At 43.0% G+C, this 26914-nt stretch overlaps 11 protein-coding genes across 11 annotated transcripts; 8 read left to right on the forward strand and 3 right to left on the reverse strand.

Annotated features, from left to right (window-relative positions):
* Positions 1 to 618: 618 nt before the first annotated feature.
* Positions 619 to 1486, forward strand: EAE98_001799 (uncharacterized protein; the record flags this gene model as incomplete). The annotated part of the gene is made up of 3 exons (XM_038949418.1): positions 619 to 882; positions 933 to 1237; positions 1312 to 1486. 3 exons carry the CDS (start codon positions 619 to 621, stop codon positions 1484 to 1486), a joined length of 744 nt encoding a protein of 247 aa, XP_038814403.1.
* Positions 1487 to 5565: 4079 nt separating this feature from the next.
* Positions 5566 to 6523, forward strand: EAE98_001800 (uncharacterized protein; the record flags this gene model as incomplete). The annotated part of the gene is made up of 4 exons (XM_038949419.1): positions 5566 to 5574; positions 5698 to 5832; positions 5904 to 6149; positions 6194 to 6523. 4 exons carry the CDS (start codon positions 5566 to 5568, stop codon positions 6521 to 6523), a joined length of 720 nt encoding a protein of 239 aa, XP_038814404.1.
* A 1-nt stretch (position 6524) lies between these two features.
* EAE98_001801 (uncharacterized protein) lies at positions 6525 to 7523 on the forward strand (the record flags this gene model as incomplete). Its single annotated transcript, XM_038949420.1, is given in 5 exon segments — positions 6525 to 6545; positions 6563 to 6790; positions 6837 to 7185; positions 7200 to 7305; positions 7325 to 7523. 5 exon segments carry the CDS (start codon positions 6525 to 6527, stop codon positions 7521 to 7523), a joined length of 903 nt encoding a protein of 300 aa, XP_038814405.1.
* A 1722-nt stretch (positions 7524 to 9245) lies between these two features.
* On the reverse strand, positions 9246 to 10970 carry EAE98_001802 (uncharacterized protein). Its single transcript, XM_038949421.1, has 2 exons — positions 9736 to 10970; positions 9246 to 9671 (listed from the first exon to the last, which is right to left on the reverse strand). Exons 1-2 carry the CDS (start codon positions 10412 to 10414, stop codon positions 9313 to 9315), a joined length of 1038 nt encoding a protein of 345 aa, XP_038814406.1. The 5' UTR covers positions 10415 to 10970; the 3' UTR covers positions 9246 to 9312.
* Positions 10971 to 12583: 1613 nt separating this feature from the next.
* Positions 12584 to 14721, forward strand: EAE98_001803 (uncharacterized protein). The gene is made up of 9 exons (XM_038949422.1): positions 12584 to 12875; positions 12929 to 13028; positions 13085 to 13110; positions 13167 to 13260; positions 13315 to 13379; positions 13533 to 13699; positions 13803 to 13968; positions 14022 to 14348; positions 14401 to 14721. The coding sequence occupies exons 1-9, from the start codon at positions 12647 to 12649 to the stop codon at positions 14568 to 14570; spliced, it is 1344 nt and encodes a 447-aa protein (XP_038814407.1). The 5' UTR covers positions 12584 to 12646; the 3' UTR covers positions 14571 to 14721.
* A 149-nt stretch (positions 14722 to 14870) lies between these two features.
* Positions 14871 to 15250, reverse strand: EAE98_001804 (uncharacterized protein; the record flags this gene model as incomplete). The annotated part of the gene is made up of 2 exons (XM_038949423.1): positions 14871 to 14932; positions 14992 to 15250. The coding sequence occupies 2 exons, from the start codon at positions 15248 to 15250 to the stop codon at positions 14871 to 14873; spliced, it is 321 nt and encodes a 106-aa protein (XP_038814408.1).
* A 740-nt stretch (positions 15251 to 15990) lies between these two features.
* On the forward strand, positions 15991 to 17279 carry EAE98_001805 (uncharacterized protein; the record flags this gene model as incomplete). The annotated part of the gene is made up of 4 exons (XM_038949424.1): positions 15991 to 16528; positions 16579 to 16726; positions 16778 to 16836; positions 16885 to 17279. 4 exons carry the CDS (start codon positions 15991 to 15993, stop codon positions 17277 to 17279), a joined length of 1140 nt encoding a protein of 379 aa, XP_038814409.1.
* Positions 17280 to 18913: 1634 nt separating this feature from the next.
* On the forward strand, positions 18914 to 19662 carry EAE98_001806 (uncharacterized protein; the record flags this gene model as incomplete). The annotated part of the gene is made up of 2 exons (XM_038949425.1): positions 18914 to 19232; positions 19340 to 19662. The coding sequence occupies 2 exons, from the start codon at positions 18914 to 18916 to the stop codon at positions 19660 to 19662; spliced, it is 642 nt and encodes a 213-aa protein (XP_038814410.1).
* A 1361-nt stretch (positions 19663 to 21023) lies between these two features.
* Positions 21024 to 22405, forward strand: EAE98_001807 (uncharacterized protein). Its single transcript, XM_038949426.1, has 3 exons — positions 21024 to 21488; positions 21549 to 21856; positions 21906 to 22405. The coding sequence occupies exons 1-3, from the start codon at positions 21333 to 21335 to the stop codon at positions 22096 to 22098; spliced, it is 657 nt and encodes a 218-aa protein (XP_038814411.1). The 5' UTR covers positions 21024 to 21332; the 3' UTR covers positions 22099 to 22405.
* A 625-nt stretch (positions 22406 to 23030) lies between these two features.
* Positions 23031 to 23987, forward strand: EAE98_001808 (uncharacterized protein; the record flags this gene model as incomplete). Its single annotated transcript, XM_038949427.1, has 1 exon — positions 23031 to 23987. The coding sequence occupies one exon, from the start codon at positions 23031 to 23033 to the stop codon at positions 23985 to 23987; it is 957 nt and encodes a 318-aa protein (XP_038814412.1).
* A 151-nt stretch (positions 23988 to 24138) lies between these two features.
* Positions 24139 to 26195, reverse strand: EAE98_001809 (uncharacterized protein). The gene is made up of 4 exons (XM_038949428.1): positions 25759 to 26195; positions 25620 to 25697; positions 24728 to 25567; positions 24139 to 24680 (listed from the first exon to the last, which is right to left on the reverse strand). Exons 1-4 carry the CDS (start codon positions 25891 to 25893, stop codon positions 24318 to 24320), a joined length of 1416 nt encoding a protein of 471 aa, XP_038814413.1. The 5' UTR covers positions 25894 to 26195; the 3' UTR covers positions 24139 to 24317.
* Positions 26196 to 26914: the final 719 nt, after the last annotated feature.

Consider the following 26914-nt stretch of genomic DNA (forward strand, 5'->3'; position numbering starts at 1 on the left):
TGGACATAAGGGCTCTCGTCATATTTGAACCCATTCATGACATTTCTTTGAAACATCATTGATTCTCTTCACTCCAGTCTCACCAGCTTGGATTCTGTATCCCGTTTCCCGCATGGTACGATACCGACTACGATAAACATTCAATTGACTGGCTCGACTGGTAGGTAGAAAGTGGGACAGCTATCCACTTATCAATAACCCCGCCAAATTTAGATCCTCGAGCATCCATAAAGTGCGAGTATTGGTAACTGTCTTGGGTTACATGAATACACCACTACTTTCAAAAGGCTTTATTGGTAGGTGCCTTGTCTTGAATGTCACTCTTTCTTCGTCCTCATTATTCGGCGTATTCTATCCACTACGACCCTCGAATGACCTTCTTAATCTGACTTGAAATAGTTGGAGAGTAACAGCGAAATCACTATATCATTCTCGATACACATTCACCACCTAGGTTGTCAAAGAAATCTTAAAATTGTCTGCACAGAGCAATCGCGAAGTCGTCGAGTCCAGTAAGACATCCTCGAGCCCGATCACAAGATTCAATCTCGACCTCGAAACTCGAGCATACAGCCTCGAACCTCCATCAACATCAACAAACCGATTTACAGCACAAAAATGTCTTCCAATAGAATGCGTCGTATTGCCAAAGAGCTGAACGATATCGCGAATGATCCTGGCGCTCAAATATTTTGTCAAGCAAGAGATGGTAATGATAGCGATCTGACCAGCCTTCGAGGTTCTTTTCCAGGTCCACCAGACACACCCTACGAAGGAGGCACATACCTAGTTGATATCAAGATTCCCAATGAATATCCATTCAAACCGCCACATATGAATTTCGCGACCAAGGTCTGGCATCCAAATGTCAGCAGTCAGACTGTAAGTTTTAGTCCTGTAGGGAACGGAATTAAATGTTGACGTTTGAACAGGGGGCCATCTGTCTTGATACATTGTCCTCGGCCTGGTCTCCGGTTTTAACCATCAAGTCCGCCCTCCTTTCCCTCCAATCTCTTCTCAGCGAACCTGAGCCAAAGGACCCACAAGACGCCGAGGTAGCCACTATGTTGATCAACCACCCTAAGGAGTTTCGAGAGAAAGCACGCGACTGGGCAATTCATTATGCTGGTGCCCCAAGAGTCACCAAATGGTCTCAGGCTGCCGCCTCAAGCCCTTCATATCTTCCCCCTGTCAAACATCAATCACAAGAAGAGAAGGCGCGACAGGAGATGTTGAAGTATGCCAGTTTTCCTTTACTTTTCCCCCTCGAACGTTTACAGTAGATAGCAGACTAACAAGAAACCACAACAGATATCAAGGATACAACAAGGCTCTGGTCGATCGCTTCGTATCCATGGGATTTGACATTGAAAAGGTAGTCGATGCATTCAACTTCGTTCATATCGACCGCCATGGTGGGGAGGATTACGAATTAGAGGAGGCTTATATGGGTGATATCACAGCAAGACTTCTTGGAGAACCATGACTCATGAATGATCTTCGACATACAATGAATGGTGGTTGGATGAATGAATGAATGGACAACCAAAAGGAACATGAATGGCGCACAATTTTTTGATCAAAAGAGGCATAATACTTTTGCGATTTAAACGTACGGCCGAGATTCAAGAAAATAATTTCAAGCTCATTGGCTTTCTGTAAAGGTATACAGAATTGCTATATTATGAGTACAATCAAGAAATGGTGAAGATATGGATGGGGAAATGGCATCTCGGAATTTGAGCCTTCTCCAGGAACAAAGCTTCATTAGCACAGGCGTTGGCATGGATATGTATCCACATGGCGTTACGTATAGCTTTCTACTCAATTACATATCAAATATTTATTCATTTTTTTTTTTTTTTGCTTCGAGCTATGTGATTTGAATTTATTGATGTGCTATCCAAAGACAGAGTAAGAGATTAAGTAAGTATACTCGTAGGGTACTTACTTAATGTTAGATACTCTGGCTTTATATCCAAATTGTAACATCGAGTTATGAGTAATAAGGATGTTTCGATATGACATTCTCGTCTTTTGCTCACCCATATTGATTTTTTGGTTAATGATGTACAGGCTATATCTTTCTGCATGGTTTGTGATAAAAGAACCATCTTAGGGAGGGCACGAGTTGAGAGATATTTATTCATACTTGATATTGTGATTTCACGGCTGTGCGATGTGGAATTTTTGGGTATTGGATATGTGGTATATAATGGATGGGGATGTAGATTGTGATGGGGATGAGGGATGGGGATGAGGGATGGGGATGAGGGATGGGGATGAGGGATGGGGATGAGGGATGGGGATGAGGGATGGGGATGAGGGATGGGGATGAGGGATGGGGATGATATGGAGTATGACCATTGAGTCTTAGATATTTGTAGGGTACCTAGTTGAGAAGGGTGTTGGAACTTTGTATTTTTCTTTGGTTTTGGTTTTGGTTTTGGGGGTAGATTTGCGGTTGAGTTCTGAGTTTGGGGGTAGATCTGGAAGTAGATTTGGAGTTGAGTTTTGGGTTTAGATTTGAAGTGGATGAATGGCGGATGGATGGAGGGTAGAGGGAGGGTAGAGGGAGGAGAAGGAAGAATTGGAGGGGGGAGGGGAGATTTGCAGAGGACTTCGCTTGATGGGGTTGCTAGTTTGTTGTATAAGAGTTGGGAGTTGAGGAGATGAGGGGGTGAGGGGGTGAGGGAATGAGGGAATGAGGGAATGAGGGAATGAGGGAATGAGGGAATGAGGGAATGAGGGAATGAGGGAATGAGGGAATGAGGGAATGAGGGGATGAGGGGACGAGAGTGTGGGTTTGAGATGTTAGATATTAGTTATTAGATACTTGGGATGTATAAGAAATAGATATATATACAAGATTTGTGAGAACTTAGAACTCGGAACTTGGGACTTGGAGGTTTTGAGGGGGGTTGGCTCGGCTGGCTAGGTTGAGTATCTGGATTAGAGTAGTGCAGGGTAGTGTGGTATAGGTAAGTTGTAGTGCTTTTTTATTCCTTTTGAGGGTGTAAGGGATCAATTAGTATTCATCTCTCGATGGTTTGCTTTATTTCGGATGGGTAGTTGAATACTAGAATACTTGATTTAAATTTGTATTTATTTTTTTAGGGGATATTACTGTGATTTATAAATTATCGTAAGCGAAGTTTTTCTTTTTTCGTTGTTTTTGGCTTTAAAAGGCTTTTAAGGAATGATTCAAATACCATTAAATTAAGTCGTTCCGTGAATCACAACTATTCATAATTAATTAGTCGCTCATATCAAAAATTTGATGGAGATTGTAGAGTAGATGTAAGACTTGTTGAATACCGGTACGATTCTCAGGGTGAGGGAGAAAAGAAACCTTAAAAAGTGGATTGTGGATGTGTGGATGTGAAAGGGGCTTCGGTTAAAATATTCGGGGAAAATGTGAGGTCGATTAGCACGGTCTTAGAAGTAGAATTGTATGAATCTGTGGGTTTTTGGATTGATTGTTCGGATTTTATTTTCATTGAATTTATTGTAAGATTTGGGTTTTGGGTTAGAAGATTGATTGGTGGTTTGTTGGGAGCTGGGGTCGTTGGCTGCGGATGGTATGTTGTGTTGCGGAAGAAAAAGAGGTCTTGTGCGGAGAGTAGTGTTTTTGTTAGATGAGATGGATCAAAACTCTTTTGATTAGGCTTTTGAAGGAATTCTTTTACATTGGTTATTGAGTTTACCGCTTTATGTATCATTAGATCTTCGATCTATCCACGCCGTCAATACACTTACCGGTGACTAACACGCATGTACCAGGACCTTCAGAAAAATTGTTCTTAATTGACTAAAACCGTATCTGTTGCCAATATATGTGTTATCTTCCGTCTTCCCTAGAAAATCACTATTGAGATGATGAATTGTGTGACTGACTTTGAGGCATAGCTTTTCCGATTTTGTGAGTCTTGATTTCAGATCGAGGATTATGAAAAGATTGTGTTCAGTAGAAATGAACATAGTGAGGTCTTCATTAATGTATGAGATTTGGCAAATATTGTTACTTCAGTCCTGAAGATTTGACTGGATCTTGGTATGAGCGTTTGGAACAATGAGATCGCATTCTTTAAATCAATCTTGCACAATGAGTTGCTACTCTTCAAATCAAATATGGAGAATAAATCCTCATGTCGTGAATCAAATTTGAACAATGAGGTCTCATTCTTTGGAATTTTCTTGAAAAAAGATTTTTTCTATATCAATTATAAGAATTTGAACCTTTTTATCCAAGCCATATTCGATAATTGAGGGTCTGTTGTCGATTCCAGGCTAGTTTATTGAAGTTTCATTGTCGGAATTAGAACTGAAACACCTAGGTATCTTCCTGGGCTTTATTTCTTTTCATTTGTCGTCTAAGATACATGTTTCTCCGTCTCTATCCCTGTTAGTAGCTGCACAGATATACTAAGAAATATGGGCATGAAATCAAAAGAGAAAACAGTAATCTAGGTCCAAACACATTTATTTTCTTGAAAGTGTCTCATGTAAGGCTGATGCTCGCCTACCAGTCCTCCACGGTATGATACTCTTTGTTGGGAAGAGACTCATCTCGAGTATCAATAGGCTTGTGATCCACTAAGATCCTAATCTCAATATTAAAGCAAACTTCAACCGTTGTAGAATTGCTGTGATCAGAGAGATACAGTGGATAAGTTTGCTTGTTCTCCATGTCATGGTATACTCCTTCTTGGTAGAAAACGAAGTTTGGACCCACAGAAGCATCCCTAGCGCAAAGCTCGTTGGCACTATTGCTAGTGTGAGCACTCGTGATTAATATTCCTACAAACGAGTACGAGGGCTAGTGAAAGTGGTACTGGCACTATTGATTGCCATTGAACTATTTGTCATCCGTCCCTGACCAAGTAGCAAGCCATGAATTGCACATAGGAAATGCCGAAAAGACATCATTCATGTCTCCATCCTTGAATCTTACAGCCAAGCTCAAATCTCTCTTTTAGCCTTTCTAGAGCTACGCGTAACAAATTTGACTCCGTAGAAGACTACGAGTATCAATGCGAAATAGCGAGATGTCAATAACAGGCGAGTAAGTAGAAAATTTGAGCCACATGAGAAGCAACAAGTACAAGGAAGTGGCCATTCAGCGGGGCTGGATCTAATCGTTTACGTTCTATATTCTCGAGATTCATATGTCTTCGGCTCCGAGTATCATGTAAAAGGTAGTTCCATAAAGTATGGCAAGGTATAAAATCCAGAAAAGTAAGCAGAAGAAAAATCTTATGTATCTCCATGGTCATGGAGTGCAAATTCCAATCTGAAATAAGAAGTTCAATTGGAATAATTGCGTGGCTATTCATATTTGAATCTCGTATAGCGTTTTGCCGACCATTAAAACGTGCAACTAGGTACTGTAGAAATTATCTATGTACCTACCTAGGTATACGTTGGTAGGAAGTTGTTTGTTCTGCCAAGCTAAGGCGATGAAAGAGCTGCTGTCTCATCCACCAACGACCACCAACAGTCACAGCTTGAAATACAAATCAATTGAACCCACCAGTCATGGTCAGATGAGTCAATCTATCAATCATGTGTACGGTATGTTCGCACCGTAGCTGAATCACCTATTGATATTGTTAAGAAACGTATGATCTTCTATATAATGCTGCACAATCCCAAAGTCCTGGCGATTTTCCTTGCACACTATTTATCTTCCAAGAGTGTTTTCCAGGCAAGATGGAGGCTACAGCTACGCGTACTATCAATCTAATCAACCTACTCAATGATATCGTTGTTTTAACTTTTGCTGAAATATTGGATACTGTTGGGTTATGGAAGGCTCTTGGCCTGCGAACAGTCTGCAGCACGTTTTTGTACCCCAACAGACCCATCATCATTGCGCTAACAATCATACAGGATATTTTGAGGTATCAATAACAAATGCAATATGTGTCGATTATATCAAAAATCCTCATGGTCCTGTTGATGACGCTCTGGAGATATGCCGCAGATACCCTCCGAGTAAATTACCCCGTATCACCCCTCTTCTCATACACAAAGAAATGAAATCCAACACTAGTGACATGATACTTACTCCAATGCACCGAGCAACTGTTTCTGTGTCTAAAATTCATTGTCTCTCAGAGGAAAAAAAGAGCGAATTGGAGCTCGCTGTATGTGAAGCTGTAGAGTAACGATTGATTTGGGCACCATCCAGCTGCAGGAACACAAACGGAAGGCGGCAGTTAAGCTTTCTCGCTCCAAGGCTACCGCGGACTTACAACCCAGTACCTATAGTCGACAATCATATTCCAGTGGATACGGTCAACGCGAAAGAATACTAGATATGCAAAATAGACTTTGCACTGCTATCATCGCCAATGAAATTGCATACGTACGAGTCTTGCTTGAGAGTTACCATGCGGATGCCAATTTTAGGAACAAATACTTCGGTAGACCGTTGCATCTCACTTCAAGATACGGACGAGTCGATATAATGCAGGTTCTTCTACACCATGGCGCCGACTCCAGCGCAATTCAACCATAATATGGCCCTCACTGGACAGGAGGTTTGGAAAGAGAAAAGTTCTTCTGTTCTTCGGGGAGCGCGTTACGTGTAGCCGCAATGAATGGTCACTTTGAAACAACGAAATTGCTTGTACAACCACGCTATAATGCAGTATTGCCCCTTTCCCACGAAGAAATCCAAATTGTCCTTCGTGTTGCGGCGAGGACGGGATCTGTGAGAATTGTTTTGTTTCTCATGGACATGTGCTACGGGTCACAGGCTGAAAGGAAATATGCAGAAGAAGAAGTTCTACTTCAAGCTGCTTCTTGGGGAAGAGAAAATCTACTTAAAGTACCTAATGTTGGAACGTGGTGTAGATGTCAACTGTATTGCGGGACCGAATCACACTATGCCATATTGGTCGTCCATTCACTGTGCCGCTTATAAAGGCTATGCGAAAATTGTCCTCTTACTGTTGTCAAATGGCGCCGAACTAAATCGTGTGATCGGCCGGAGATCAAGAACCAACCTTAGTATTGGATTTGATGCGATGAGCTTTGCAGTCGCACGAGGTCACAACGAAGTGATTCGTGCTCTCATCGACTATGGCGGGATTGTGTTGAAAGAAAGAATCCGCCCAGATCCTTCATCAGATACGACTCTATTAAATATAGCCGCACGATGGAGGCAACGATGCGTTTGTTGTTGAAAGAAGGGGGCGATGTTACCGAAATAGACTACCAAGCTTTGCATGAATATGCCATCAAACGTGGAGATATCTTGATGACACGTCGTCTTCATCGAAGCTGGCGTTTCTCCTTGTGATAACACCAACAAAAGCCACCAACCAGTGCTTATAGCAAAACTTCATGGATGGCAGCACATTGTAGATCTCTTGATCAGTGCAGGGGCTGATGATATCAATCCTTTTGATACAGATAAGTACCCTATCGACTCACGAATTTTCCTGGACGGCCATTTTCCTCTCAAGCAAAACAAGACACCGCGGCAACTATGGCACATACAGGGCAAATATTGATTTGATGCGACGAGAAAACTTTGTGGATTGCAATGCGCCATCGAATGAACCAAAGGAATGTTTCTCTCGAAATATTTGGTGCAGTTACAACTCACACCAAACTTCATTTGATCCTAAATATTGGCATCCAAGTAATTCGAAATTTTTCTTCCTGAATTAAATCTCCTCTCGAGGCACACATAATTTCAAACCCATTGATACCCTAAACCATAGTCTACCCATCCGATTCAAGCAAAGTTACAAGATCAGATTCAAGACTCTGTCGCAGTGAAAAGTCTTACTATCCCATTCACCTCATCAAAATGACAATTCATACGATAAGAATGTAGCATAAAGTTTGCATATGAGGGTAAGTTCTGCAATCTTAATACCCCAACTTAGCTGAGATGAGATGTGTTCATACATATTCCTAAACTTTGATCCTTCCCTCACCAAATATATCCCCGTGGTACAGTGGTCTACGTAACGCCTCCACCCAAGCCATAGTAATCGGGGCCCTCTCAATCGGGCCAAAAAGGGGACAGTTTGGTACAGTCATTCTATAGTACGAAGTTGATTGGGACCCAGAGGCGCTTCACAGCGCCTCGAAGTTTTGCTATTTTTGTTTTCTGTGTTTATTTTTGTTTTTGAAGATTTGATTTTGAGTGCTTTTGGTTCGGTTCGTCAAATCGCTAGAGCGTCAATTTATATTTTTGTGGGGCAATTCTTTTCTAAGCGACGTCGAGGTTAGGTTTGAGATCCTCACTTCTGGAGCAGTGAATATTTTTGAAGGATTTTGAAAATTTGAACTGATTCATGTGTAATCATGAGATTCATTAATTTTAACTTTCAAGCTGATTATTGCTTTCCAATTTATTCAATTAGACCAAACAGTATTGACAGAGCCTCGCTTATAGTATCCTGCGCTGCTGCACTACTCAACCTGTTCGCGGCAGCAAGGTCTAAGCTTCCATTCATGACTCCCATCACCCTTGTCCCTGATTCGCATATCTCATATATTTTAGCGTAGATGCAGAAATTTCAATATTTTCATTCCCCATCATAAATTAGCCCAACTCGAACCACATTCTCTGATTCCCTCTGAATATCTCAATAATCGGCAAAAATAAGGTCTCGCAGCACCCTTTGATTGTCATTCCCCACAAAAACATAAATACTAATCTCGAATGAGTATGCCTCTTATATTACCCTTGGAAAAAAGTCAAACAACCAGATATTTAGACCAAAAACTATTAATTGCTGTAACTACTGAGGGAGTGGTAACATCTGCATAATGCGTATCGCGGTTGTGTCAAACTCTTGGATAGTGTTGTTGAGTGTTTGAACTTCTTCCTACCTTCTTCATTTTTGTTGGCATGATGCCATGATCTTGATTATTTGATCAATCAATTACATCACTTGGTAGAAGCAGCTGTGAGCATCTTGGTTTGGTTTTTGAAATCAAACTCGGTACTATTGAGGAATGGATCAAAAGCTAATAGATCTATTAGATGGGTGATATATTCGTTCTTTTATCACAATGAGTGATGGTCTCTTGCCCCAAGAAAGAAGTTGGCAGCGACGCGCAAGCTTGGCATCAATTTCTATATTAGGACGGATGTAAAAGCAAAGCAAAATAAAATAGAAGCTCTCACATACATATCAGCAACCTACTCCCAGAAGGCGCGAACGAAGCGATATTATCCAATCTCTATTTGATGCAGTTATCACGTGTCTAATCCACAGATATACACCCTCACCACTAACAAAACATAATCCATCCCCAAACTACCGTCACTATTCCCCAGCTCTAGTACTTATCAATACCCATAATCGAGCCTTCGGATTTAGGAGGTGAAGAAGTGTCCCCCCCAACCTCCCCATTTGTACTTTCTACCACTTTCAAACAACTCAAATGTGACTCCGCACTAGCAGTGATAGACGAGGCATCATTAGAACTCGACGTGTTCCATAAAACTGTGAGGATCGGGGTAATGCCATTATAAAATGCGCCCTTTGCGAGGTCTGAGAGTAAAGCAAAGTGAGCGACATCTACTATACTCGAGGACGTGGTGTTGTGGATTAAAGATAACTCGTAATTCTCTCCAGTTGTTGGGATACAATCAGGTGATTTAAGTGTGCTTGGTGGAGAAATTGGGGAGCTCAAGCCTATTATTGTCATATTAGCCATGAGTTTTCACTGCGATATCTCTCACTATTGAATGTCACATACCTTGTGCAACAATATCTCCCCAGCTACCACCCTTTGCCGCAGTACAAGATGCCGGAACTTGAGATTTAATGGCTGATTGTAGCGCATTGCAAATATTTGTTTCATTCTGAGCATTCGGGGTACCTGACAAAATTTTGGCCATCTGAGATTGAGATTGAGCTAATAGGTCATCAACACAAGACGCTGTCAGAGCATCATTGCATGTTCCTGTAGCGCTGGTTCCAAATGTTAAATCTGATGCTATTCCATCGAAGAACAGTGCGCATACATGGGTGCTTGATCCCGAGGTCAAATTTATTGTCGGAGGAGTTCCAAGATAAAAATCCCGGCTCAAGGTTATGTTGAAGAAGGAAGTGGCAGTGGGTTTAACAGGGCCTGTAGGAGACGAAGAGGTTTGACGATGCTTGAGATGCGTGGTTGGGACAGAATGTTCAACTGTTTCTTCGGATTCTTGAATCCCTAATGTCCAGGTAAATGGTGATGGATCGACCGAAGTATTAAATGAAGTGATTCCGATCACGGAAAGTGTAATATTATTGATTGGGCATAAGGGTGGATTATACTGAGTGACGCAGTTCACAGAATCACAACCGACGAGCGTTTGAGCCTTGATGACAGTTGAGATGGAAAGCACATAAGCAATGGAGCGCAACATTCGTTTCAGTTCTTGATGGTACATGTTGATGCAAAAGCGGAGTTGATGTGGTGGTGGTGCTGGTGGATGAGACTCCTTTTTATTAACCAGGAAATCAAATAGCGAAAAGGATCGAATGTATCAAATTCGGAGGGCTGAGTATATGTACTTATGTATCCTTAAGATTGAGGAGAGGAGATAAAACGTCGAATTAATCACTGGACTGCGGCTTTCTCGTGGAAACAGTGCCGCAATCATTCCAACAAATACAAACGTGAAGTGAATAATTTGGCAAGTCAAATTCCGAAATAACCACTGTGAAGCAAGAATTTCTATAACTATACTCGTAGTGATATAGCCAATCAATCAACTCAACAAAATTTTGGTATAATTACATGAATGAATAGTAGACCGACTGCGCAAAGAAACTAAGGCGAGGGGCACAGCAAGACTTGAGAATTGTCGTACTCAATTCCATATTACAAACAAAAAATCATAACTGCCTTGTAAACTTGCGCAATGGATTGATAAAAATGACACGCAGCTAGAAACAAAGGTACAGTTGAATATTAATGTAAAAGAGCTTTTGTTTCTGCCACACTTGAAGAAGAGACTATAGTCATTTTGGTGTAAATGGCAAAAGGATCGTACTTCATCATCAGGATCTTTAAGGAAGAAACTTGCATTTTTAAGGATTGATGCTGCGGCAGGTACACGTGAGATCACGCGTGAGATCACACGTGAGACATGCATACTGTCTTCTCCTTGACATTGGATAGCATCGTATTACCACTGTAATCACCGTTGTCTCATTTTTGGGGCCGAAAGTAGGCAAGAATTCAGTGCATATCTGGATGAATTATTGGTGAGTCGACGTCGTTGATTGTTGTCCTGAAGGTATTGAGGTCCCGTGTTCCCCACTTTTAATTTCATGAAGCAGATAAGCTAAATCAAACCTCTCAATTCTCAAACAATCATCTATATGTAAGATTATCTACATTCAGTTCATCAACCAATTTCAAGCCTTTTAGCCGACTTTTGATAATCTCGTGGACCACATGCGCATACACTACAGATTGTGAGCTAACAATTTTTCGTTGAGGCGCACATAGATGCATCGACCATGACTTCATTGTCACCAACGCTTGTGGTTGGCAGATGCCAAGATATGCAGCAATTTAGGCCAATTTCATAACTACCATCAGAGTCTTTACGAGTTGGGGTCGATGGAGAAATGAACGTCCTTTGTCGGCGTAATGTTGTGCGATACGGCAGCTATTCCCGAACAGAATACCGATGTAAGATCATCGAGAGATTTCGGGGAAGAATCTGCCGGAAAGACACAATAGACCTCGAGGCAACAATGGTGGATGAAGAATACTTTCTGGAAGTGTCTACCTTGAAAATTTTCATTTTCATTCATTCATCTACCAGCCCAAGATTGAGGGCTGTGAGGTATCAAGAGATGATGCAAATTGAAGTCTCGAATGCTTCGCTCTGGTCTTCTGAAGTATGAGAGGTGTCAGATAAAAAACATTTGTATTTCGGGAATTTCGAAAGCCTACGGTGTTTCAGTACACCTTCTTTTTTGGGCAAACTTTCAGTCTTGATCCACATATCTGTCACGATCTATGAGCTTGATTTTCATCCAAAATATCTCCCGGCGCTGGAAAATCTCCGCATTTATCCGGCAGATTCCTGGGGTAATCATACATATTATGGATCCCCAGATTTCTGTTGTAGCCAAGATGCCATTACCCCTGTGGTATAGCAATATAAAGTTATTTCGCTGGCTTTTATCCCACGAATCGCCAAGCGTACCTTACATCACGCGTTGCTGAATTTCATTACTTTGCCCAATGTGCTAAATTCGTTGTTTGATCGTCGCGAGTAACCTTTTCAATGCCCATCATTACTTCGTTCGGTAAATGGGATACCCATTTTTGGAAGGCCGAATGCATTCATACTTTTACGTGCATGCCTTTTTCGACCCCTTTCCCCTTTCTCTCAATTTATATATAAGCGCAACAATACTCTTCAAGTCCTGACATTGCCAAGAAAAAGACCGAGGTGCCCGGTTGAGCGGGTGGGAACTCGGCGAAAGATCATTCAGCATGCTAGATAGTCCCTCAGTCAAGGGAAAATGAATTGCCATGCACTTATATGTGCTAACTATGATCCCCCAAATTTATGTTCTGTTCATCAAGTGCTATGCTCTCTTTCACTCCACTCATACCCAAAACTAATACCTGATACTCTGAGCCTTCCGAGTTCACAATGCGTCTAAATCTGAAAGCCATTCTACTTTCGGCTTCGTTGTTCTTGCCATCTCTTGTATCTGCCCAGCTCGCTTCTGGCTATCCAATTGGCCCCCTTACTACTTCGGCTGCGAAATGGGCAAAAAAAGTCTGTGATGTGACTAAGTATGGCGCAGTAGCCGACGGAAAGACAGATCTAGGACCAGCTCTTCTTGCCGCGTTCAATGCCTGCGCAAGTGGTGGCGTTGGTATGTTTGTAGACTTGCGTAATTTTGGTGTATGATACTAAGGTACGATCCAGTGAACATCCCTCTTGGGAACTTTGCGATGTCTACATGGGTTACACTATCTGGTGGTAATGCATGGGCCATAAACCTCGAGGGTGTCATTCTTAGAACTGGGTAAGCTCTCTCGCTGCTTCAAAAATATTTTTAGTTTGCTAAGAATTCGTATGCAGTACTGCAGGCGGACATATGATTGTTGGTAAGTTTACCGCCTGAATACTCATAGTTCTAGTATTTTCTAATTCCCACCTATAGTCCAAGACTCTACCGACTTCGAAATCTACAGCAGTAGATCGAGCGGGGCTATCCAAGGTTATGGATATGTATTCCATGCACAGGGAATTTATGGGTAAGACTCCATGATGACAAGTCATCTCGAGAATATAGTTAACCCTTAGTGAAGGCCTCGTCTCATTCGACTGATTAACGTCGTCAACTTTTCTATCCACGACATTGCACTTGTCGACTGTAAGTTTCCCTCTAACTTTCTTCTATCAAAATCATTTCAACTGTCGAATCCATTCCCATACAATCCCATGCAGTAAAATGCACTAGATTTTCTAGCTTTCTTCCAATGCCTCTCCTAATTTATACTGTCGATCTTACTGATCATTCCACTAGCTCCGGCATTCCACCTTATTCTCGACACCGTGCAAAATGGCCAAGTATATAATCTGATCATCCGTGGTGGAAACGAAGGTGGATTAGATGGCATCGACGTTTGGGGCTTCAACGTTCATATCCATGATGTAGAAGTTACCAACAAAGACGAATGTGTCACTGTCAAGGTATGCTCTGTCACCTTTGCAATTCGTTCCAGAAAGCCTCCACTATGGAACCCATCTCATCTAGAACATCACAATTCATATACATGATACTAACGAAACTCAGAACCCATCCAACCACATGCTTATTGAAAACATCCATTGTAATGTAAGCGGTGGATGTGCTATTGGTAGCTTGGGAGCCGATACTGCCATTTCGAAGATCACTTACAATAACATCTACTCCTGGCAATCCAATCAGATGTTCATGATCAAGAGTAACGGTGGATCAGGTAAGTTTTCTTCGCTCACATCACCATTGCCCTTTCTAATCAATGTCTCCTAGGATCGGTATCCGACAGTGTATTCTCGAATTTCATTGGCCACAGTAATGCATATTCTCTCGACATCGACGCATATTGGAAATCAGCACCAGCAACTGGCAACGGCGTTTTATATACTGGTCTCACTTTCTCTAACTGGAAAGGAACTTGTGCAGACGGTACCTTGAGAGCACCTATTCAGGTCATTTGTCCAACAGGCCAACCTTGCGCGGGTTTGAGCATTACAAATTTTGCAATGTGGACAGACACGGGTAGTCACGAGTTGTATAAGTGTCAAAATGCTTGGGGTGATGGAGGATGTTTGGTTCATGGCACTGCGCATACAGCTTGTAAGTTGCCAGATTTTTTTATCATTACAGTGGCTAACGAACTCTATGATAGACTCGATTGTGACACAAACGGTATCATCAGCGCCTTCTGGCTACTCTGCAGCAAAAATGCCGAATGATTTGGCTGGTGGATATGCGCTTACGGCTAGTATCCCTATCCCCACGATCCCTACTACGTTCTTCCCCGGACAAGTTCCAGCAACGAAGAGGGCTTATCCATAGTCGCCAGATAGAGGATGGACATGCATGCGAAAACGTAAGTGTAAATAGTTGCGGGAAAGCAAGATAATCCTTAAATTTTACTTTGCTTCATACAATGAAGTTTTCACTTCCTTGTTGCTCTTCTTCGACAAAAGTGTTATGTCCATATGATATCTGCAAGTTCCCTCTTCGGGGTACAACGACCGTATTGCATTACTTGTGATAAAAACCCAATATCTTCGTCTTGAGATGCAATTCTCGAGATTTTGACCGTAACTCCAATCGCCATTACTCCATTGTCCCATGCGATTTTTACATCATTCATGCAATGTTATCAACATCCATTCCCTCGTTGGCTGCATTTGATGTAGTCTCTGGTGCATCTTGAATCATAATTAGCATCAGAACATCGATATCAATTGCAAATTTATAAAGTACTAACCAGTCATCTTGACCTCTCCTTCCTTCATTGCCTGCTCCAATGCTCTTTGACGTGCACAATTTTGCGCCTTTTGAACCTTACGAGCCTTCTTTCCAGATAAAGGTGCTAAAGGTCCACTCGTAGGGTGCAGAACAGTACTGGCTCTGGTACCTCTTGGGTTTTTGGTAATCTTGTTGATGGCGTTCTTGCGTTGAGTCTTTGCTCGGTTTGCGATCTTGCGCTTCTTTTGGGGAACATTGGGGTTGCTTTTGGATGCCATTTTGAAGTAATTTTCGAATTTCGAGTTGTGGATTGACTTGCAGATGGAATTCTTTGAATGAGGAAATAATTTTGAATGCACAGGGTAGTGATCCACTTCGGGTGAACACTTTCACCGAATTCCGATGCTTGCAGCTGCGCCACAAGCCAAGTTTACTACCTGAGCCCGGAATTCATCATCATTGTCATCACTTTTCTTGAATATATTCACATTCAATCCCATATTTCCAATACATCACCTTCTTTCTTTACCACCTTTGTAGTGGGCAGCATACAACTTTGAACTTCTTTGGAGTTTTCAATTCTCATTCTATTTACACACTATCAGCAGTCCAGTTTTAAAGATATTCAACTATCCCTTCTGTTGTTGTTTACTTTGGATAATTCATCATGTCGTGGGCAGGTAAGAAGAATACATTTGTGAACTTTGGGAGGATAAAAGAGATCAAACTAACGATCTATCTGTGAAAAGGCTTTAAGAAGAATGTCAATAGGGCAACTACTCAGGTTATGATGAAGACTGGTAAGTGAACCTACCTTAAGGAACTTGCGGGGATCGGGGATGGACGTCAAAGAAATATGATGCCATCCCCGAATTTTTGCGAGGGTCTTTCGAGTTATGCTCGGTTTATTTTCCAGGCAGCAAGCTAATTTTATTTATTTAAGGTCATGTTGAGAAAACAAATGACCGCGATTACGAAGTTGAAGAAAGGTTAGTTATAACTTCATTACACAACCACAATGGCTTCAACAACCGCCGAACACGATACCATGGCGGAAGAATGCGACGAGGAAATGAAGGCGCTCTTGAGAGCTGTGCAAGAAGTCAGCTTGCGATTGACTTTGGAGAATGCTGGTTACTCCAGTAACTCTGAATCCGAATCCGATTACGAGTCAGAAGATGAAGAAGAAGCCGAGATCGACAACAACAATTCATCGGGCTATCCTTCAACAACTCCCTCCAACTTTCTATCTACACCATCTGTTTCATCTGCCGGTTACTACCCCTCAAGCCCTTTCTTGCATTCGACCTCGATTTCCTCCAACATTTTGACCGACTACCTTCCATCGACTCCTATTTTACTTTCAAGATCGACCTCTTCCAATTCCGGAAATGAAGACTTGGAATGGGATTATTTTTTGACACAATTCATGGCGGCCGCAACTGAGGAAGAAAAGGGAATTGTAGTTGACCAAGTTTCTAGACGTTATCGCACAATGGAGGCCGCTTCATTGAGACTGCAAAAGGAGTCGAAAGGTTATTTGGATTCTTTGAGAGGTAAATCAATTCATTCCGATTATTTGAAGGTGAGCTGACAACAAATGCAGCAATGACCGCTTCCCAGATGCGCATTGCTGAGACCATTGATGCTTTTTACGGTGATGCCGGCGCAAAGGATGGTGTCAGTCGCAGTTACAAACAAGCTGTAGAGGATCTCGACGCCGAGACAATTAAAGCCCTTGATGGTCCATACCGGTAAGAGTCGCACGTTTGTTTGCGCATAATGAATGAAGCTAACATTACTAGTACTACCGTCTTGGAGCCCATCTCAAGATTCTGTGCCTACTTCCCCGATATCAATGAGTGTAAGGATATTCCCTGGTTTCTTGTGATGCCTGCTAAATAATTTCTAGGTATCAAGAAGCGTAACCACAAGCTCCTCGATTACGATGCCATGCGCGCAAAAGTTAAGAAGCTCGTCGAGAAGCCAGATAAAGATGTCACCAAACTTCCTCGTGCCGAAAAGGAGACTGAAATGGCTAAGGCGGCTTACGAGCAACTCAATGACCAGCTCTTCAACGAACTTCCTCAACTCATCGACCTCCGTGTTCCTTACCTTGACCCAAGTTTCGAAGCTTTAGTCAAGATCCAACTTCGCTTCTGTGCTGAGGCTTATTCCAGAATGGCACAAGTACAACAATACTTGGATGCTGATACAAGAGAGCAATATGCGCAAGGACACCTCGATAGCAGAGTTGAGCAAGTTTTGCAAGAAATTCGCGAACTAAGCATCAGTGGAACAGTTTGAGCAGTGCGATTTCGTATGGGGTTAATATCAAGGAATGTTATTTGCATGGTACTTGTGGTACTTCATGAATATATGACTGGTGTTACATGGAAGAAAGTTAGGGTTTTGACTGGCAAACGTTGTCATTTGACTTCGATATCAAAGGAAGGCGTTTGGGAAAGTTGTATACCATTGCCAGACCCAATTGTAAAGGACTGAGCATGTATCATCTAGGATTGGTTTTTCTGTAGACACGATAATTTTATCTTGCTGCTCGCAAGATCATAATCATCATCTTGAATCATCTATATTATTCATTGCCTGTGATGTGAAATGATAGTTGACGTTGCTGCGCGTCATTCGAGGTTTGGCTAACTGCTAAATAGAGAACCATGGACCCAGCTCTATGGAATCAAGGGAGACTATCGTTTCATACCTACTTGATTGTCATCTCATGATAGCATATCATCAGTATTTCGCGTGGACTTGCTCTTCGAAATTCTCATTTTTAATGGTTAGATGTAAATGCGTCCACTATTTTCCTGGAGGACTATCGTCCACTTGTCGACTCAACCATTAATAGAAGACATCAAGTTGTTCCATTCTTCGAATTATATAAATATCTGTTACATGATTCGGATTATTTGAAACGATGAAATTTTGTATCGACTTCCTTGCACGTCCACTACCGGCACGGATTGGATACAAGCATCGCCAGGACCTCCTCATAGATCGGCAATCGCCTTTCCCCACAATTGAAACCTGGCCTAACATATCTAGGGACCCTTTGCATGTGGGATTGATATCTTTAAACGTTATCTGTTTGGGAATGCGGCGCTTGTACACTTTCTGCCTTTGAATTTTCGAATGAACATGAGAATAATGAGATGTGGTAGACTGATTGAAGATTTTTGAGGCGCGGGAGAGGAGACTGGGGTGTCGTCAGCGAAACGGATTTGCTGGGACTTGGGAGGGAGGAGAGTTATTTGAACATGTTGGTTGGAAGGTTGGGATTCTGGGAGAAGGGGTTGATTCGTCGCTTGTATACTTCCGTGTGCTGGATTTGTTCTCTAGACGGGATGCTTGGCTTGAGAATCGCACGAAGTGGGAAGTCAAAGAGAGGAGTACGTTGCTTCCCGCATATATACATGGGGTATCCTTAGATACTAGGGATCGTGAAAGAGATCCTCCCCAATGAGGTTTACTGGTGGTTTGATCATACCACTCACTTCGAGGTGAAATCGCATTCGCGTCCTTTGGCGCGCTTTGGGATGTTGATACTGGGGATTGGAGGGTTTGGTAGGGCAGCTTGGGACGAAGGTTTGATAGCTCTTGGCGCATACGTTGACGGAGCTAGATAGGGGAGAGTGGATGGGGTAGAATGCTATTATTGGTGTGTTGTGAGAGATAGCGTGGATTGTAGATCTGAGCTATGGGAATGAAGATGAAATGGATAGATGGGGGTGGGTGATGTATATAAGGATCCTTCTCGTCGTTGTTAGCACGGTATCTGGACATCATCACTTCCATTCTACATTCCTATTGACTTTTTAGCAAATCTTCGGCAGGACCGTGTTTATTTCTTACTCTATTTTATATCTCCAACAGACTGTCTATCTCCTCCCCATCTAAATCAATCCATCCAACCCATCAAAATGCAATTCTCCACCATCTTCCTCTCCCTTCTTGCCGCTACAGCTGTTGTAGCAAAAGGCAACTCGACTAAACCCGTCACCGATAAATCCCTCTGCAAAGAAATGAACAAGCTCGAGAAGCTCGTGGACCAAGCCCAAAACACGACCAAACTCGCCTCCAAAACCAACAACAACCAGACGAAAATCGACAGTATTATGGCGAAAGCGAGCGCTGCCGCTGTGCAACTTGATGCGATGCAGGCGAATACTACGTTGGTGTCGACTTGTGCTGTGATTGATGCGGCGCAGACGACGAAGAAGCAGTGTAATAAGATGGAAGGTATGTATTCCATTTCTCTTCCCACTTCTATTCCCATTTCCCATTCCCGTTCTCCATACACAATCCACATCTTCCACAATCTCAATCCCCATTCTCACTCCCCTCAGACCTCCAAAAAACCATCGCCACCGCCGCCAACAGCACCAAGCTCGCCGCGAAAACCAAAGGCAACGCCACAAAAGAAGCAGAATACCAAGCCAAAGCCACGAAAGCGCAAACGAAACTCGCAGAGATGACGAGCAATACTACATTGGTAGATGCGTGCAGTGCGTTGCAGACGGAGAAGGAGGCCAAACAGGCGGATACGACGACCACGAATGCGGCGACTAGCTCTACGCCTGCGAGTGGTGCGGCGGGATTGGTGGGTGCCAAGTTGGGAAGTTTGGTGGGCGCGGGTGTTTTGGTTGCGGTGGGGATGATTTTGTTGTAGAGGGATGGGGATGGGGGTATGGGGGCGTGGGTTTTGTCGGTGAGGGGGTTGGGGGAGGGTGTTGGTATGGATATCAGAAATAAATCAGAGGTCTTGGAATCGGGAATATTCACTCCAGGAATCAACACTGGGTTGGACATTGAAGAAACATCGAGTTGGAGAAAAAGCGATATACATGCATCGTGCACTCGCAGCCTCGTATACTATAACCAGCTACATTCCTTCAACGATTGAAAGTACAAGTTAGGACCAGAATAAATGAGAAATTACAAATCGGAGAAACACACAAACAAACAAACAAACAAGAAACAATGGGTCATCGACCAAAGCGTGACTTCATCATAACATTATCTTAGCGATGAGAATAACCGACAGAAAGGGAAATACTGATTACAACTTATCTCAGAGACCTCTACCTGACTCGACACACATGTTCACAAGGTCAACACATCAGGCATACATAGCCTTCAAGACAGACTTACACTTACCATCGATCCATCGATCCATCCATCCATCCTCGCTCGTAAATACTTCAATCAGATGTAACGGGTGGATTCTACACACTCATGCAACTGCAAGTGCGGCTCAAAATCCCCTCATTCAAACCAGGACCACCATCCACCCTAGCTGGAGTAGGTAATAAAATCCTGAAAGAGGACCTCCCTCAATTCAAACGACACTCGTAATTGGATATCAATACGCAGATTCCAACGACGATCGGCATCTAACCCATCAAACACAGTGAGTGACAACTACGACCTCACGCCGTACCCATCCCAACTCGGTCCCCTTACCCTCCTCCAGAGAGGTCACCACGTCCAAAAATAAATCCCCGTGCTTCATCATCCCGTTCATATTACATATACTCCATATACCGGTCTCTCAACCCTTAGCCGCATAATTAATTTCTCTGCCTAAAAGACCCCGTTCCGTCGCACCAATTGCTCACTGTGGTCAGAACCTTATTTTATTTGCGAACGCCCGTTAAGGCTGTGAGGAGCAAAGCATGGACCCACATGTAACCTTAAACTTTTTGTGGCTTTTTTGACGGGTTGTGATTTGCCCTTACGGGTGAGCTGAAAAGGTGTTGTCGACTTTTACAGTCTTGGGTTTGGAGGAGGAGAGTGGAGTGGGAGATGTGATGATTTGCGAGTTTTGTAGTTTCCATGATTTTATGGTATGATGTGAGGCTCAAGTCAAGAATGCCAAGCATCGGGATAGTGACGTTGAGAATCGAAACCCCAAGCTCGACAAATCGCGTGACCAATGGTGTACTTTCCCTAGGGTGTGATAAATCACAATGACATATCTCAAAGCGCAAACCCGTAATTTTCCAAGCCAAGTAAGGAAGCAAACAAGTATTGCAACCCAAGAGACGATCGACAAAAGTGGAAGTGAGAAATATGTAAGAGGAGTGAGGCTGAAAAATGCCATGCCATGTTGTGCCATGCACCTTCCCGCCCTTCGAATCACGAGAGAGGCAGGTAGGTGCGAAGGGATACATATTTGAGCAACTGGATTTCCATTCAAATGTGAAATTTTTGTACATTACTTCAAGCTCGTGTATTCTTTCGCTGCTACACCGATATTGTTATTCGTACATTTTAAATTCGAACACTGTACCACGAGGAGCCTTCGAGGTGAATTGAGCATATCGAGAAGTTTCCACAATGACTGTCGCGAATAAAACTCATATTCCTGGTGCGAGGGGTGCTTTATTTGGACTTCGCATTGCACAATTGGTGCTTGCTGTTATTATACTTGCTCTTTCGTCGTATGGAGTTTATTGGCTTGTATATGATGGAGATGCACTTACATTGGCTTCGGTACGCTTTAGTTATCTCTCTATTCACTCATGTTTAAGACTAACTGTGAGTGATCTTTAGGCCGCTATCTCGATTGTTATTTGTGTCTATGTGATAGTAGCAAGCACGGGCGCACCGGTCCTGTATAACTACTGGGCTATACTCGGACTGGATATTGTCGCCGTGATACTTTGGGTTGTATCGTTCCCGATTCTCGCCTCGCAAATCGCAAATGCCATTACTGTCGATTATTCTTGCGACTACTCATATTACTCTTGTTACTACTACAAACACAAACGTGGATTGGGTCTTGAGAAGCGTGCAGAGACTACTTGGGAGACATACAAGGGTGTGATGATTGCAACATCTGCATTGGGTGGTCTCGAGTTGTAAGTGCTAAACAGGTTCACCCCTTGACAATTATTAATCACATTTTAGTGTACTTTTTGCGATTACCCTCATCATTCTCGGGATTAATCTCCATCGCCATCGTAAAGCTGGAGGCCATTGTCAACCTGGTGCTGCAGCTCCCAGACAGGTAGATTTTGAGGAAAAGCAACAACGTAATGTCACTGCACCTGCGGAGCCAAGTCAACCTGAAGTTTATAATCCACCAGTCACCCACCACTAGATGTACCCAGGACCCTGGTATACTCTGAGAGAAATGGAGACAAAGGAAAGAGAGTCAAGACCAGAAGATGATGGATACGTTGAAATGCGGTGTTCTGATCAAGATGTTTGATGATACCCGAATATTTCTTTCGTGTGTATAGTGTTTTGAACGAGTAGGAATAATAAGATTGTACTAGAACCGGAGGATAAGAATTGAGAATTGTACGAAGCTTTTAATACGATGTCGCCCGTTCCACATTGATCAACTTGAACTTGAGTGACACGAACTACTAGAAAGTTTCGAAAGTAACTTTAAGCTTAGATTTAGTTTCCGAAGAGCCTTGGGAGATTCTAAATTCCCATGCAATCAATTAAAAGAGCTAGATTCCGCAACCACACAAAGGAAAACACAGAAAACTATTCTTAGCCTTCGAGGGTTCAAAGAAATGATATAAATACTAATACCACTAGGTACCTCAATAACATCACGATGAGAAAATCTAATTCTTTCATCACAGCAAAACAACTTTTCCCCATCTGACTGCCAAGTTCCGTGGCAGATCAAGATGATGTCTAGCTAAGTATTAGCTGACAATTAGACCGTGACTCGAAGTATGATCTAATCACTTCGTAAAAAGTTCGGTGATGACTCAGATCATGTAGAATCCACCAGATCCTTGAACTATTAAGTGGTGGCTCAGGAGGACTAGACATGATATGTAGTATATGGAAAATGATGTATTAATAAACTAGAATTAATTCGAGAATTATTGATCTACAAAAGTATTATATATATATATATATAATCCTCTTCTACTTGAAACCCCAAATACAATAAGAAATCGTCGAAAAATAAGTTCTTAAGGTTACCTATCCAAGGAGACAACAAATTCGAAGATTGTTATCGCTGAAAGAATCACCATATCAATCACTACTAAAACCCCTGTTCAAATGACGCAGCCAAATCGCGTCCGCGCGCAAAAAAAGTTATCAACGATTGAGATTGAGGGGGGAAAAGATTTAGATTCGAGTACGGAATCACAACCAGAACCACAACTACAATCGCATTCACAATCGCATTCACAATTACAATTACCAACCCCCCCATCCTCCTCCACCCCCACACCCTCACGCTCACCATCTCCCTCCACCCAAACCCGAACTCAAACCCGAACTCCCACCCCAACCCGCAAACAAAAACGGCGCGCCCTCCTCGCCGAATCTTTCGCCCTCTCACTCCACCCCTCCAGTTTCCCAATTCCCGCCCCCGAAAGCGATGGTCCCAGCCTGACAAGCAACCCTATCTCACCACACCATCTAAACCTCCCAACTTCCAACCTCCCACCCACAATGTCCACCCCCACCCGTCTCCTCATCTGTTCCATCGGCAACCCCGCCCCCTACACCAACACTCTCCACTCCGCCGGACACACCATCCTCACTCTCCTCGCCCCCTCGCTCTCCAATCCCCCCTTTCAAAAATCTCGTTCCTATGGAAACGGTCTCCTATCCCCCGGATTTACCTACACGCTGTGGAAATCCAGCTCCTTGATGAACGTTTCCGGGGTGGGGGTCACATCCGCCTGGACGAGTTTCCAGCGGGAATCTTCTTCTGCGGAATGCAAACTTGTTGTGATCCACGATGAGCTGGAATTACCAGCCGGAAGAATAAATGTGAAGCCGGGGAGTAATAGTCCGAAGGGTCATAATGGGTTGAAGAGTATTCGGGATACGTTGCGGGGACAGCCTTATACGCGGATTGGGATAGGCATTGGGAGGCCAGAGAGTAGGGATGCGGGAGTTGTGGCAAACTATGTGTTGAGGAAGATGAGTGCTGAGGAGAAGAGGAAAATTGAGGGGTGTGTGGGAAAAGTCCTTGAGGAGCTGGCGAGGTTGAGTGGAGAGTAGACAGGCCAGAGATCGTTTAAACGGTACTATATAGAATGGTTGAGATGGAATGGTATATTAAAAAAGTATTCATCCGAATTTAGTTCGGTATAAAAATACTTTACGGCATGGCATATTTTGACACGAGATATGGGACGGGAATGGGCTGGTTGCGCTGAACATATTATCCATTGGATTTTGTACATTTCTTGTAACAAAAGAGAAACGCCCGCTGATGCATATGATACCCCTAATAGACTAGATATAGAAAAATAGGAAAAGGAGAACAACTTTCATGGGCTTTTAAAATCTACCTTTTACCAAAATGAAATGACAAACGAAATAAACTACCTAAGCTACTCGAGCCTCGCTGTTCTTCCCTAAAGTGCTTGGGCTCTCTGGCGATTCATCATCGCTCATCAATCCTTCCAATTCAAACTCTTCTGCATCACGAATCTGCCTTGAATCTGTATGAACATGGCCGTTCATCCGTGGAAGACGAGCTGGAGCTCCTTCTCCATCCTTTGGAGGGACTGGAGGTGCGCTGGTGTTGACTGCATAAATATGAACCAACATATTGGTTAATAAGAATATGAGGAAGGCGAAACTGTATAATACAAGGACGTAAGATACGTGGGTGATTCCTGCGTCGGAGATAAGTTTCATTTGTTCTTCGGTAGCTCCCATGAACAAGAAACCAGATGCGTAAAGTAACTGTCATAATTAGCCTAAAGTCTTCGTATTCTAGAGATAGAACTTACAAATGGTGGAACGTATTGGAAACTGTTAGCATCACCGTCCTCGGAGAAGGTAGCCCTATCTTTCAAGAGGAAAGCAATTTCAATAATTCTTGAAAGTCCGGCGGCCATTAAAGTATATCCAAAAACACTGTGGACCATGGTACTGAGTGGGAGATGCTGTGGGTGGCCAGACATAGCCCATCCAGTGATGAAAATGACAAATCCAGGAATGAAGTTTCTCTTTGGCGAACCATCTCTCTTTCTGCTCAACCAGACTCCTGCCAAACCAGCAGTCCACCAAATTACTCCCATGGTAGTGTGTTGGATATCATTTGCGACCCAAGCGCCACCCCATCTATGTTCGGTGAAAGTATTGACACAACCCCAAGCTGCGATAACTGCCGAGTCGAAGAATTCTTGGGATCGTCCGGTTTTTCTCAACCAAACTTGTCCAACCAGCATAACAATCGTAAGTAAGATACCATAACCGATGAATGCACTACCCATGATAAAATGTGCGAGACATTGACCAAGATGATCATCACGACAGAAACCCAAAGCTGCGATTCCACCGAAAAGCATTTGTACCCAAGCCACAACTGGCATTGCCTTTCCAACAATTCCATGACCATGAACCGCGACCTTTCGAATCTTTCCGTGGAAACCTTTCGTGATATGAAATTTGAGGTAGATGCCGAATACAACTTGAACGGCAAGCATAAGCATCAGAATGTTGGCGAACGCTGAGTGAACATTTTTCGCAAAGACTCGTCCTCCATGGAGATGCCCCAAGAAATATCCCGCCACTGCGATAACTGTTCCTAATATCTGCACAGGTACATGCCATCTATTTCGCACAATCTGAAGATACTGTTAGCATACCACGATGTTGACCCTTGTCTTTGTTACATACTCCAAGAACCATTCCGGTCGGAAAGATAATGCCAAAGGCAAACATCTGCAGCAAGATATGAACCCATAATATCGAGTCCTACATAATCACAATTGTTAGCATCGCTCAAGCATCTTCCGAAAGATTGTGATAAACTTACAATAGGTTCAATACTCATAGCATCTCCATCTTGAATCTTCGACATATCTCCTCCGTGTGCGTTCGTTCCTTGTGCAAATAGAGCGATTCCAGAACCGGCCACGAAGGCGAGACGACCACCATTCATGATGGACATATTTGCACCAGCGTTAATAGCTAACGGGCGGGCCCGTGTATTGTCTGAGTGTATAGAGTTGTGGCAAGATGAGCCAGATTTCTATTGCAATAGTTGTTTCGAAACGCGCCGATAGGTCCGAGAGTGTGAGTAGATGCGGCTGCTTATCTCAAAGACAATGAAGTGTTGAGATGATAGGTGACAGTCAAATCATGCGACGAGAATGAAAGAAAAAGAAAAAGAAAAACGAAAAAAGGAGCTAATTAGATTGAAACTTCTTTTCACTCGTAAATGTATATAGATCCGAGATAGACGGCACCGTCGGTAGTTTCAAATCTATATTTCTAATTCCACGATATTAAATTGAGGCTTCGTAACCAATTCGCATCTCGCTGATCATACGATGAGTTTAATTGGTGCGGGTGCTTCGGCTCGTTCATTCAAGATCACGTGAAGAGAATGCACAGCCACAAGTTGTAGACTTTCCCCCTTTTATCAAGACATCGCCCCTCTCGTCTGTGTGAGTGCAGATCAGTCAGAGTAGTTACTTATCTCGCATGAAAGAATGCGATAGTACTGCTGAGGTATGCAGATGCCCTCAATCTGTCAAAATATTTACTCCTAGGGTCACGTAGGGCTCTTTGGCATACCTATATCGGTACACTAATGAACCAGGTAATAAACATACACAGCAAGGAAGCTTACGCAATCATTAGCGGGACAGCACGTTTATTCTACGAAGTCTACAATTGTTCGCAGCCACCTCATACAGGCGATGGGGACATGTTGCAATCGCAATACTAGCCATAGATTTCAACTATGCCCTTTCCTCCTACAACGGCTTGAAGCCATCAGGCTTTCCTGAAATCTTCTTGGAGACTTTCGATCTCTTTCCAGTCATCCTCATTCGACAGTATCCTCCTGTATTTGCACTCATGTCTGGGAGATGGCATGTGGCACGACAACAATCGCGGCATCGGTCTCGCTGTAAATATCATTATCTTCAATGTGATCAGAATCTGGTCTAGGATTACAATACAGA

Source organism: Botrytis deweyae (genome assembly GCF_014898535.1).
Source record: "Botrytis deweyae strain B1 chromosome Unknown BDEW_003, whole genome shotgun sequence".
Taxonomy (NCBI): domain Eukaryota; kingdom Fungi; phylum Ascomycota; class Leotiomycetes; order Helotiales; family Sclerotiniaceae; genus Botrytis; species Botrytis deweyae.